Genomic DNA, 14,514 nt, shown 5'->3' on the forward strand with positions numbered 1-14,514 from the left:
TACATGGTTTTCATCCAAATCTATTTAAAGATTCTGAGAGCTGAATCTCAGGTCCCTCGATATAGATTCCTGTAGTCTCACCTGTGCAACCCTCTGGATATTGCCCCTTACTTAGCTTTGTGCCTAAGTTGATTGTAGGGAGCAGGCATTATTGACCTTCATCTTTTCTACAAACTAAGGAAAAGTCATCTTGGAGTCACTTCACTTTTTTGCAAAGAGCGTCTTTTGATACCTCTTTCCTGTTCTTGAGTTGCTCTAGTATGAGATATTTTGAGCAAGTAATATCTCCACCTAAGTTAATTTGACTTATCTTCCTTAAGTCTTCAAACTTTTTTTGCTGTTGTTTTTCTTTTCTTTAAAGTTTTATTGAGGTATAGTTAATTTACAGTGTTGTGATCATTTCTGCTGTACAACAACGTGATTCAGTTATACATACGTGCTACATGCACATCCATTCCTTTCCAGATCCTTTTCTCATACAGATTATTACAGAATATCAGGTAGAGGTCCCTGTTGGCTAATCGTTCCACATACCACAGTGTGCACATGCCGAACCCAAACCTCCAGTCCACCCCTCCCTGCCACCTGCCCCCTTTGGTAACCATAGGCTTGTTTTCAAAACCGGTGAGTGTTTATGTTCTGTGAATAATTTCATTTGTATTCTGTTTTTAGATTCCACAGAGATATAATATCATATGGTGTTTAAATTTGCTCAGGCAAAAGTGAGTGTTAGTGGGTCCAATCAGATTTGTTCTTATCTTTTTATGTACTTACATCATCCTATAAATAGTCCAACACTGAGAAGTAAATAGTTGTTACATAGATAAGTAAGAAATGTCCCTCTCTATACTGAATATTCCATTAAACCACAGACCTTAGTCACTATTATTTCTGCTTTTCTCTTTACAATGCTTGGCTTCAGGATACTATTAATTAATATTTATTGAATAAATGAAGGAGTACAGCCTGAAAAATAATGCAAATTTGAACATTTGTACATTCACCAAAAAACAAACAACCAACAAACAATAAACCCAACAAGCTCCTCTCTTTAATTTCATTCTAGCATGTTCACTTTAGGTGAAATCCATCTGCATTTGTTTTCTTTTGACTTAGGCAGAAATGGGACTCTAGGACAGGAATTATTTGCTGCAAAAATCTTCACAGACCATTCCTCTTCCTTCTGCCTCAAGTATATCAACAAATATTCCCCCATCCTCCAAAATGTCACTGGAAAAGACTCCAGCTCCCCAGGGGTTCATAGCATTATACCACTTAAAATTGAAAGAAATGGAATTCCCGTTGTGACTCAGCAGTAACGAATCAGACTAGCATCTATGAGGACGCAGGTTTGATCCCTAGCCTTGCTCAGTGGGGTAAGGATCTGGCATTACCGCAAACTGTGGTGTAGGTCACAGACCTGGCTTGGATCCTGCATTGCTACGGCTGTGGTGTAGGCCAGCAGCTACAACTCTGATTTGACCCCGAGCCTGGGAACTTCCATATGCCGTGGGTGTGCCCCTTCCCCAAAAGAAAGAAAGAAATAAACTGAAATGCCCCATTGATATATAATTTAAATTGGAAATTATAAACAAAATTTTAACATTAGTTACTGCTATTGTGTTGAGCGGAGTGGTTGAATGTTAGTGAATCCTGTAACCTCTTCCAAAAACTAAATTAATTTTGCATATTGGATTCACCCTGTATTCAATGAACAATTAATCCAGTTGTGAAAACATACCACCATTTCAAGTTCTCAGAAGTGTTCATTTTATCTTAGGTTGTTGCCAGGGAAGGAACATGGAGACTCTATTTTTGGTTCCAAGAGGAGCGAGTAATGCCTTATGTAAGGTTTCCATTTAGGTCCTCTTCCCTAACTTTAAATATTCCTTTAGTGTACAAAATGTGTCAATTGTTTTGTAACCCAAGCATCATAGGAAGGAAACAACATATGAGAGACATGAAATTTTCAGCAGGTCATTTGTCTTGCATTATAGATTAAACAGAATTTCAGACCAAAATGTTTTATTATGTCTTCAATACTTTCTCTTATAATCATAGACAATTTATTTGCTGTTCATAGAATATATCCTATATCATGAACACACAGTCACTGTCCAATCCTCTTCTTAACCCAATGTACTTTATTAAAACACCTCAAAATATTCATATCTATAAAAATGAAACCTGCTCTACTATGTAAAATTAGCTTCACTGGCCATCTTGCGCATATACCTGTAACAAAAAAAAAGATACTCCCTTTTTTCTGTTAGCTTTTCCTTTCAAGATTTTGATTTAAGACACTTTACATATGGTCAGGAAACCCATGTCATTTGTTTTTGTTTTCTTTTTATATTCACTTTAAGAAAATGATAATTACGGAAGAGAATTTAAGAAAATAACAGTTTGAACTGAGATAGACCTGATTTTAAACCTGTATACAGCCATTCACTTGTCAGATCTGTGACCTTGGCCATCTAACTCCCCATCAGGGACTAAGGCCCTGGTGCTGAAAGAAAAGATAGTATCTTTCACCACATTGAGTCATGAGGTGGAGTTTCAGCTCACCCAGTCTTTCAGATGCCAACTGCACATCCAGCCTCAGGTCATGTTCATGTTTGGAGCTTTCTGCCTGGAAACCCCAGGTCTTGCATGTCCCTGAATTCATTACAGGTTGGAGCTGAGTATAGATTTCTTACAGTGGCCCATGCTGGCCGCACCACTCCCAACCCAGGCCAGATGCCTGCAACCACTCTAATAATCTAATTCCCAGATCCCCCATGACCAAGAAATGAGTTTAAACAACCCAGAAAGACCATGCTTTACGTTCTGTGTGGCTCTGTCCCAGGGGCTGTGGCTGAAAGGGCTCACTCAGCTGCAAAGGGAACACTATCTGTTGTGGTGAACCAGTGCACTTCTGGCACCATTTCCTACTGTCTAGGGCAAAGCACATGGCTCTCATCACTCTCATGCTCTCATTCCATTTGTCCCCACTGAAATCCCACATTAGCCGAACCATATCTCACCACCCACTGTATGGACAAAACCCCTCTGTAAAGTCAGCTTCCACTGCAGTGAGTGGAATGGAAGTCTGGATTTAGAACCTGGCATCTGTCGCGAGGCATGTTTCTACAATCTTTTCTTAGCCTCTTTGCTTCTATTTTCTATGCTGAAAACTTCATCTTGTCCTGCTTTACTTTACCCCATATTCCTGCTTGGAAAACAGTCGCAGTGCTGGTAAATGGCTTAAGCTTAAGAACAAAGACCTAAAGGCATAAGTTATTCATAGGGTCAGCTGAATGAGGACATAATGTGTTGGTCTAGGCACACCGGACCGGTGCAGATTGGCAGGTCGTTTGCACAAGCATGATATGTCCTCTTAAGAATAAGAGAAAGAGGAACCTCATGGCCCCAAGTGGTTTATGAGCAGTTGTGAGCAGAATGTGCATTAGCAAAGAGAACCAAGGTGCAAACCTAGGTACACTGGGTTGCCACAGATAGGCATGCAGTTTGCAGAAGCACAGTGAGGATTCTCTAGATGCTATGCGTAGATAGCTAAGGCCAAGCTTCCTCAATGCTAATGACTGTTAAATGCCTAAAGGTCAGAATAAAAGCTTAACCATCTACCAGCTATGAGACTTTTAAAATAATAAAAGAACTTTTAAAATAATAATAATAAAAAAACTATATCCTGTATCTATAGCCCCTTCCTCGCTTGACATAATCCTAAAGAGCACAGTAAAAGCAGTGTGGTTTCTTGAGGTGGCGTTCTTCATCCCTGAGACCTTGAGTCCCCCGGTTCTCACCTTTAATTAAGATAAATGTCTGTGCATTTATAAGCCTCAGTACAGTTATAAGCTTCTTTCTACAGGGTTTCTCTGATAGTACAGACAGTGTAGTCATTTCGGCAATGCTAGAATAAATTTTAAAAAAAAGTCTCCTCTGTGCTTCTCTTCAAAAAGTGATGAACAATAACAGAGAATGGCATTAAAAAGCCATATTCTTCTATTCACTTTGTAGTATTGGAACCAGTATTTTTACCATCACAGGCTACAATTTTCACTTTATCCACTTTAATAAGTTCAGTCACCTCTCTTTATGTTAACTTTTTTTCTGTCTTGCTTTGTGTTAACTTTTTCCTTAAGTTTCACAGCACCCATTCTTCAGCCCTCACCCGCTGAGCTGGTCTCGGCATGCATCCGTTTTTATTTTCAGAAGGCTTTCCTCTCTAGTTCATCCTCTCTTACTCTATTCAACTCACCTGAGGGTTTTCACTTTTTTTTTTCTTAAAAAAAACATTATTGAGGTATAATTGACACATCATGAAATTTACCATGAAAACATTATTGAGGTATAATTGACACATCATGAAATTTAATGATTTTTAGCAAATGCATAGAATTGTGCAGCCAACACCACGGTCTAATTTGTATAGGGACACTTTTGAGAGTAAAAAGGGCCACCGACTGGACGCCAGGAAGCAGTGTAAATGGAACCTGTCCAGGGAGGAGTGGGACAGATCTTCCCACCTGGGGACATGTTCCAGGTACATGTGAACTGCTGTCACTCGCTTTAGACTTTCCACCCCTGTCTTCTTTACTGGTCATGCCCCAGCGGCCGACCCAACTATCATCTCATCACTCATCTGCTTCAGTTCCCATTTCTGGCTCTCAGAGGGTATCTTCCAGAAATATTCATGGCTTACCCATCAAGAGATTTCAGACTAAATCTATTTTTGAAAAAAATTTTAGGAGCCAGGCATCAATGTCGTTGATATTCACAAAGTGCTTTATAAAAAGCCATCGTACTTGACAATATCTTAAAATAGACGTGTGTATACAGTACCCCTTCCAGAAATGAACCAAAAATACTGCAAGAGGAAGAAATAGTTTCTATTACAGATATATAATCTAAATTAAAAATAATAATAAAAATAAAATATTTTATTTTATAAAATCTTAGTATATGCAATAGGGAAGCTACAGTGATAAAGAGGCAAGTGTTCAAATAAAGAATAATTATTAATGGATAAATCTAGTAGGCGATTACAACACAGACACATATAACTCCATGATAAAAAAATTCTAAGAGTCTTAACAGGAACACAGAAGATTCTAGTGAGGTTTAGAATATGAGTTAAGATCAGTAACTGAAGAGGGAAGTCAAAGAAAAAGGTCATGTATGCGTTCATATTTGGGGAAAGGTTTTTACGATGAATGCAGTTTAGACAGCTAAGATGAGTGTGTATTTACTCGGAAATCACATTAACAAAGAGTTTCAGTGAATTGCTTTTATTTCCTTTCTCGTGATATATATCCATGGCTTATCTAGTCTTGAGACTAGCTAATAACAAGATTCTAGGATGAGAAGAGAAAAGGACTAAGAATAGGAAATATAGAATATTATATGAAGGTGCATCTACCGGAGGAATACATATTTAAACATTTGAATGTATTTTATTTAACCTGTCCCCCTCTTCAGGGACATTTAGAGGGTTTTCAATACTTTTCTACTCCAAAGTATGATGCAACGAATACTTTTGAAAGTGATGAACTTATAGGTTTAATTCCTAGGAACAGAATTACTAGTTCAAATGGTGCATGAATATTTAATTTTTATATGCCAGATGAATTACGCTCCATAACAAATATTAGCAAGCGATCTTCTATAAACAACACTAATTTGCACTTCCATCAACAATGAGTGGGATAAAAATTTCCACTTGAAGTTGATAAAGAATTAAGCATAATATAAGTGTCGTGAGAAGGCCTGGCTCTAATGTTAGGCTCTGGTCCTATTTTATGGTTGAGTCCTCTTGGCCTATAGAATTGAGGAACTTCTATATCAAACTGACTTTTCCATTGGTTAGAGCCAATACTCAAGAACCAGTGTTGAACAGTTGTCAGGCTCAGTGCCATCCGTGCTTAATCAAGCAATTTTCTGCTCATCATTTTCCTAAAGGCATTTTTTACATCTTTGTTCCTTAGACTGTAAATCAGGGGGTTCAGCATAGGTATAATCAAGGTATAGAACACGGAGGTCACTTTGTCAATATCCAGGGAATGGCCAGCACTGGGGCGCAAATAAGTGAAAATCAGGGTCCCGTGGTAGATAGTGACCACAGTCGTATGGGAAGCACAGGTGGAGAATCCTTTTCTTCTTCCCTGGGCAGAACCTGTTTTAAGAATAGCTGCTATGATGCAGACGTAAGAGAGAAGAACTGTTAGAAGGCAGATAGCTTCCACCAGACTAGCGAAGACGACCAGAACAACGTCGTGGATGTACGTGTCAGAGCAGGACAGAGAGAAGAGTGGGGAGATATCACAAAAGAAATGGTTAATTTCTCTGGAGCAGAAAGACAGATAAAAGGTATTAGTGGTGTGAATAACCGAGCTCATGGTGCCTCCCAAAAAGGCTCCAATGGCAAGCTGGCAGCAAATCCTTTTGGACATAATAACCGAATAGAGCAGTGGGCTGCGGATGGCTACGTACCGGTCATAAGCCATGGCAGCCAATAGGAAAGATTCCGTGTCAACCAGAGAGCAGAAAAAATATAACTGTGCCACACAACCATCGTAAGAAATTGTCTTCTCATCGGAAAGCAAGTCTGCAAGTAACTTGGGGGCAATGACGGAAGAGTAGCATGTGTCTATGAAAGACAGTACGCACAGAAAAAAGTACATAGGGGTGTGCAAGGGGGCACTGGTTGTGATTAGTAAAATCATCCCAAGGTTCCCCATGAGCGTAACAGAGTAGATGAACAAAAACACAGCAAAAAGAGCACCCTGCAGTTCTGGATGGTCACTGAATCCCACGAGAAAGAACTTTATCTTCAGAGTGCTATTCTCCATCTCCTTTCTCTGCGGTGCTCCTGGACTTCTGAGGTTGTGACAGAGTAAAGATGGCAATGCAAATAGTAACCTCAATGTTAACCAAAAAAAATTTTAAAGAGTTAAAATAATTAGAATAGTAATTTTATGTATGTATGTATTTGTTTTTTGGACCACGACCACATCACATGGAAGTTCCCTGGCCAGGGATCGAACCTGTGCCATAGCAGTGACCCAAACCACTACAGTGACAACCCTGGATCCTTAACCCACTAAACCACAAGGGAACTCCCTAGAATAGTAACTTTAAATAAGCGTGGGCATCCTGATAACACCTAGATATATACAGTAAGTACAGCATAATGCATAGTTGTTTTAAAAAAATGTATTGATAACTTATTACTTCTATTCCTTTAAGCTATTGTTTTTCTCATTAAATGACACATCATCAAACCAGTAGGTGAACTTTAAATCTGGGCTCCACTCTGACTTTCATTAGCTCTCTCATTTTTCATCAATACCAAGTGATTGCAGTTGATTACATTGCTATATAGCAAACTTGGAGTAACTAGCCTCTACTCTCCTTTGCGGTGTTTTTATTTTAACAACAAAATAAAATATTGCCATTCCAGGAGAAGCCTAATATTGATGAGCAGAAATTCCATCTTTTTTACCTTGAGGTGTGGCCTTGCCTCTGAGGACAAACAAAGGAACTTATTAACAGTGCTTGAAATCCACTGATAAAATAAAAAGAGAAAAGATTCTAAATTAGCTACGTAGGTAAGTGAATCCTAGTTCTGTCATCCAGCCCTTTTGAAACCTTGTGTTAAATGTTTTTGTAGTTGCTGTTGCTTTTGTTGGATAAATCTTGGGGACTTAAAACCTGTGTTACCCCAGGCATGTTTATGCTCAAAACATCAGTTATGACATATAAAATCAGTGACTGTGGAAGATAAGCACTTAAAATTCCATCAACCTTGAACATCCTAGGATTAAGGTAAGAACACTTACCAGATTATCTCTTTCATTTACCTTCTTACCACACTGTTGTTAACGTCAGTTCATGTTTCACGTGAAAAATCAATTTTGACACTTTGACACTAAAGAAATTGGCCCATTGGAATGTTTTTTTTATAGTCCATTTGAGCAGGCCTTCTATGTTCTTAGAAGAAAGATGTACCTCCCATAGGAAGGCGGTAGTTCTCTAGGATAATGCAAGCCTTTTTATATTTTGCTTTGATGCTTTTGAGATTAGCTTTCTCATCTCACATCAAATCCCAGGCACATATACTCTGATACCCAAATCCCAATGGGACCATTTCCCCGGGGAAATTACAATTCTGCTGAGTTGATTAAACACAAGATGATGTCACATGTTTTTCTACATCTTAATAGTGTCTCAAGGAAAAAAATATATTATGGCTTTCTAAGTGGTTGAGTATTATACATAAAATTGGATTACGATACTTGCTATCTAACTTGATTTAACCTGCTCAAATAAACTTATCAAACAACAGAGCTTTCTATGTAGTAGGATGTGGAATAATCTAGAAAGAAGCAAAAACCCTGCATCTACCCAGGTGTTTAAAATGAGAAGATCCTTAAAGTCAACATGAGAGTAGAACGACTCCAAAAAAAAAGATTGTAAAGCCCAAGTAGGGAGCAAGTACATTACAAATGAAGTCAATAATTGGAATGTGTGCTATATGCGTATCACATACAAATGGAATTCTGGCCATCTAAGTCCGGAACCAATCTGAATGTCTTAATTCAATAAATACATTCAGGCTATGAATGTGTGTCAGATAGTGTTCTAGGTACAAAACAGAGAAAAAGAGGATAAATTGAACTTGACACTAAGAATTCTGTCAAGTAAAGAATGGTGTATGAGACATGGTAGAGGAAAAAAAGAACAAAAGCAAAAACTACAAGGGGTTTCATGGAGATTGGCAAGTCCATGGCATGTTTGGAGACCTGAGATTTAGAAAGAAGATGTTGCCTAATGAAGAAACATTAATATATCTATATCTATATCTATCTATCTATCTGTCTGTAAATCTTGACGAGCTATGAGCAATTTTGAGTCTCTATTTGCCCATAGGATTAACTTCAGCAGAAAGTAATCTTCCAATAATTCCAGAAAAATCCTACAGTTAAGTCACTAGCTAACTAGTGTCCACTCAGAAACCAATCACTGGGACTCTTGGTGACTGGCCATGAACACTTCACAAATGCTGGAGTTCCCACTGTGGCTCAGTGGAAAAGAACCTGACTAGAAACCATGAGGATGCAGGTTCGATCCCTGGCCTCACTCAGTAGGTTAAGGATCCAGCATTGCCTTGAGCTGTGGTATAGGCCGGCAGCTCCAATTCAGCCCCTAAGGCGGGAACTTCCATGTGCCACAGGTGTGTCCCTTAAAAAAAAGGGTGGGGGAAACACTTCACCAAATGCTATTGGATACAAACACGAGGACCTACAAACAATAGGAGAGGCTGGGTCCCCCCCAGGAAATTGAGATGCTTTTGGTAAGAGAATGAGAAATGCATATTCATCCCTATAATTTGCAAGTGAAGTGACCAGATTTTATGTGTAAAATAAAACCACGTAAAGAAGTACGAAAGAAAATTTTATGTGATCGTTTTGCAGAAATGTAACTAAAATTCCTAACATTCAAGCCCTAAAATCAAAGCTTTCTGGCAATAAATGAAAATGACTATTCCCTGAAAGACAACCATGCTGTGAGGTGGGAGATGCAGGTGGAAAAGGATTTGCATCTTCCCTCAGCAAAGCACATCCTCAGGATGGTGATGAGAATAAACACACAGGAGGTGAGGATGATCACACTGGCAATGATCTCGCCAATCACTGGCCACGAGTGAAAGTGGACTTGAGTTCATCAGTCAAGACACCACGAGCTCATTACTTGAAATGTCATAGAAGGCAAGAATAAAGATGGCAGATAGATCCCAAAACAGGTAGCTAACTACCTTTGATCCATAGGATAGGATCTCAAGAGCTAAATGCGGGAGTTCCCGTCGTGGCACAGTGGTTAATGAATCGGACTAGGAACCATGAGGTTGCAGGTTCGGTCCCTGGCCTTGCTCAATGGGTTAGGGATCCGGCATTGCCCTGAGCTGTGGTGTAGGTTGCAGACGTGGCTCAGATCCCGTGTTGCTGTGGCTCTGGTATAGGCCTGTGGCTACAGCTCGGATTAGACCCCTAGCCAGGGAATCTCCACATGCCGCTCAAGTGGCCCTAGAAAAGGCAAAAAGACAAAAAAAAAAGAGCTACATGCAAGTTCAGTCAGAGAACACACAGTTCCACAAAAGTAAGCAGCCAGAAAACCAGCACTGTATGGAGTTTTCAGGACATGAAGATTTTGTACAGCAGTGGGCTATGGATGGGCACAAAGCAGTCATAAGGCCGTCCTAGTTAACAAGGAAGACCGCAGTGACTACACATGTGCAAAGTAGTAGAATTTCACCATGAACCCCAGAAAGGGGATGGATTTTTTCCTTGCTTGAGATATTAACATCTTTGGCACAATGATTGTGGAGTAGCAAAAATCTGCAAAAGGCAAGTGTCTGAGGAAAAAGTGCATGGGGGTGTGAAGTAGAGAGCTGACTTGAATTGGTGCAGGCATGCCCAGGTTGGCCCAAACTGGCTCCATACAGGAGAAGGAAGAGCAAGGAGAGAAAAATTCTCTCCTCACTTGAATTTGATTGTCCAGCAGCAATGAACACTATCACAGGGAGACAATTTTACATATGTTTGGGAAATAAAATAATATATGTTGTGTTTCTTCTGAGAAAAAAAGAGAGGAAACAAAGTGTTTATATTAACTTTAGAAAAATATCATGTTGGTATCAAACAGGGTGTGTTTGAAATAAAATTGTCAAACAACTTAAAACGTTCAATGTCTCAGTGGATCCTGCTGATCAAAATTAAAGTATCAGCAGAAACCTATGTGACTCCCAAACTTTATCTATCACAGTAAATTGAGCTGATGAATTAAACTAGATATTTTGATGGACATGGAAATAAATTCAGTGATATATTTTAAAGCCAGAGGGAGATCAACCCTTTTTTCCTTGAAAAATGTGATAAGCTCTTTAAAGAAGTACTTCTTAATTATTGGTTTTGTAGACAGCATCGTGTCCAGAGAATCCCAAACTCCCTTCCCCCATCATTTCCCCCTTTCCTATCCATTCATTTGGTTTTGAAATCTTTGATGGTTTCTGTTTCATGCATAAGTTCTTTTATATCATTTTATTAGATTTTTTATTAGATTCTGCATATTAGTGATCTCAGATGATCTCCACACTCTCTCTATCTTTTACTGTTTGTAGACTTTTTAATCATGGTCATTTTCACTGGTGTGAGGTGATAGCTCCTTGTAGTTTTGATTTGTATTTCTCTCTCTCTTTTTTTTCACATTAACTATGTGTGGTTTTTTTTATTTTTTAAAGTTTTATTGAAGTATAGTTGATTTACAAGGCTGTGATCACTTCTGTTGTACAATAAAGTACTCCGTTATGCAGTTATGCAGGTGAGGGCTGAGGAATGGGTGCTGTGAAACTTAAGAAAAAGTTAACATAAAACACAAAGACATTTATCTTAATTAAAGGCGGGAAGAGGGGGACCCAAGGTCTCAGGGACCAAGAGAGCTGCCTCAAGAAACCACACTGCTTTTATTGTGCTCTTTAGAATTACATCAAATGAGGAGGGGGCTGTAGGTGCAGGATATAATTCTTTTATTATTTTAAAAGTCCCATAGCTGGTAGATGGTTAAGCTTTTATTCTGACCTTTAGGCATTTAACACTCATTAGCACTGAGGAAGCCTGGCATTAGCTGTTTATGCATAGCCTCTAGAGAATCATCATTGTGTTTCTGCAGACAGCGTGCCTATCTGCAGCAACCAGGTGTGCCTAGGTTTGCACACTTTGTTCTCCTTGCTCATGCATATCCCACTAACGACCCCTCATAAACCCCCTGGGGCCATGAGGCTCCTCTTTCTCTTGCTGCTCTTTCTCTTATTTTAACAGTCAGGCTTGCCCAGACCAAAGCATTATGTCCTCATTCAGCTGACCACATGAATAACTTATGCCTTTTGGTCTTTGTTCTTAAGCTTACCTTATTTACCAGCCCTGCGACTATTATTCAAGCAGGAATATGGGGTAAAGTAAAGCAGGACAAGGTGGAGTTTTCAGCACAGAAAATAGAAACAGAGAGGCTAAGGAAAGATTGTAGAAACATGTCTCCCGACACATGTCCACACATCCATTCTCTTTCAGATTCTTTCCCCACATAGATTATCACATAATATTGGCCGCTAGTCCCCACTGGCCAATCTTTCCATATAGGAAGTGTGCATATGTCAGTCCCAAACCCCCAGCCCATCTCTCCCCACACCACTTGTCCCCTTTGGTAACCATAAGTTTTTCAAAGTCTGTGAGTCTGTTTCTGCTCTGCAAATAAGTTTACTTGTATCCTTTTTTTTAGATTCCACATATGAGAGATATCATAAAATGTTTGTTTTTACTGTCTAACTTCACTTAGTATGATAATTTCTAGGTCCATCCATGTTGCTGCAAATGTCATTATTTCATTTTTTTTGTCTTTTTGTCTTTTTAGGGCTGCACTTGCAGCATATGGAGGGTCCCAGGCTAGGGGTCCAATCAGAGCTGGCTGGCCTACACCACAGCCACAGCAACACCAGATCCTTAAACTGCTGAGTGAGGCCAGGATCAAACCTTCAGCCTCATGGATGCTAGTCAGATTCATTTCTGCTGAGCTATGATGGGAACGCGCTATTTTTTGTAGACTTTTTCATGATGGCCATTCTTACTTGTATGAGGTGATATCTCATTGTAGTTTTGGTTTGTATTTGTCTAATAATTAGTGATATTGAGCTTTTTTTTATGTTCTTTATGGCCATCTGTCTGTCTTCTTTGGAGAAATGTCTGTTCAGATCTTCTGATCATTTTTTTGATTGGGTTGTTAACTCATGCTTTATAGCAGTTGTAAGAGTTACCAAGGAGATAATTTGAAATCTAAAGATAAATAATAGAAGAATATAATATTTTCCATCAGTATTTACTGAAGACTGTTAGTGCCTGTAGTGTCAAAATATCAAATTATTCTCTTTATATTGTCACCCATTAATTTTTAAGCAAAGATCAGGAGACTTAAACGTATGTATTTCCTTTTTCACAGAATAAATAGTAAAGGGATTATGCCTCTGAATTTGCTAAAAATTAATAATCCTTTGCCAAGAAAGAGAAGAAACATGAAGTTTATCCTCTGAAAATGGATTATTTGTCACTGATTGCAATCAAAATCAACATAACATTTCTATGACTTATCACTCTTCTACTTGAGTTAAATATCAAGTAAGTGACAATATGTAGAAGATAGTTTATTTGTAAATATGTAAAACAATATAAATTATCATTACCTATCCAAACATCAACCAGAAAAAATGGCGATAATCCATTATTGTAAGTTTGAAACTATAAAGCCATTTCAAATTGCTTCACTGAACTGTTGTAAAATTCTTCTCTAGTCTTCACTTTACCCTCTCAAAAATAGCAAGAAATTCTTCTCTCAGTATTTTTATCACAGAATTTTGAATTTTACTCAGACACAAAGAATACAGATGAAAGAATGGATGTGTTAGTAATTCAAGCAAAATTAATGATAGAAGAGAAAATCCCTTTTGCCAGAGTGGGTTAAGGATCCAGCATCGTCACTGCAGCAGCCTGGGAACAGGGATTATTGCTGTGGGCAGTTTTGATCCCCAGCCTGGGAACTTCCACATGCTGCAGGCATGGCCAAAAACAAACAAAGAAAAAAAGGATGATGATAGGAGAGTTGAAAGAAATGACATATACAATGTTAAATTTTTTCCAAATTATATACCTGTGTCCATGAGGGTGTCTTATAATAAATATTACAATGATTAGAGGGAAAATTAATCCTGCCTAATATATACAACCATCTAGGTTTGATTATGTCTATGTTCAGATTATACTTAAAAGTTAGAGTTAATTTAAATCAACATTCAAGTCCAAGAAAAGCTCTCAATTTTTACAACACATCTACTCAGTTATTTTATGGAGACTGCCTAGAGAGTCCTGATAAAGAGACTTGAGATACAGCCTTGGTTGAACTGCCATATGAAGTAACAATCTATTTATGCTAATGAGGAGGTGAGAGACAGGAAGCTTAAAACGTAGAACATGAATAAACTGTCTTTGTTGCTATTCCCAATATTCTGAGAAACAAGCTAATATCCCTAAGTCTCTTGTAGATCCTTTCATCCTTTACACGGAAACTCTTCCAAAATAAAGTGAGGAGTAGCTACAACTTATGCAAAATTCCATTTCTTCAAGCACCTAACAAGATATCTTGTATGCATATGACATAAAAGAGTAGCTTAAAATATTTGCAGAATCAGTGACTCTTGAACATCATTTACATTCTTTACTCCAAAGAAAAATGTATTTTTCACTTGTTTCTCTTAAAACAAAAACGGGAGTTCCTGTCATGGCTCAGTGCAAATGAACCTGACTGGCATCCATGAGGACATGGGTTCTATCCCTGACCTCACCCAGTGGGTTAAGGATCCGGCATTGCCGTGAGCTGTGGTGTAGGTTGCAGACACGGTTCAGATCTGGAATT

At 38.6% G+C, this 14,514-nt stretch overlaps 1 protein-coding gene across 1 annotated transcript; it reads right to left on the bottom strand.

Annotated features, from left to right (window-relative positions):
- Positions 1-5,924: 5,924 nt before the first annotated feature.
- Positions 5,925-6,851, bottom strand: LOC125124454 (olfactory receptor 1020-like). The gene has a single exon (XM_047774564.1). The coding sequence runs from the start codon at positions 6,849-6,851 to the stop codon at positions 5,925-5,927; it is 927 nt and encodes a 308-aa protein (XP_047630520.1).
- Positions 6,852-14,514: the final 7,663 nt, after the last annotated feature.

Source organism: Phacochoerus africanus, chromosome 4 (assembly GCF_016906955.1).
Source record: "Phacochoerus africanus isolate WHEZ1 chromosome 4, ROS_Pafr_v1, whole genome shotgun sequence".
In the NCBI taxonomy this organism is placed as follows: domain Eukaryota; kingdom Metazoa; phylum Chordata; class Mammalia; order Artiodactyla; family Suidae; genus Phacochoerus; species Phacochoerus africanus.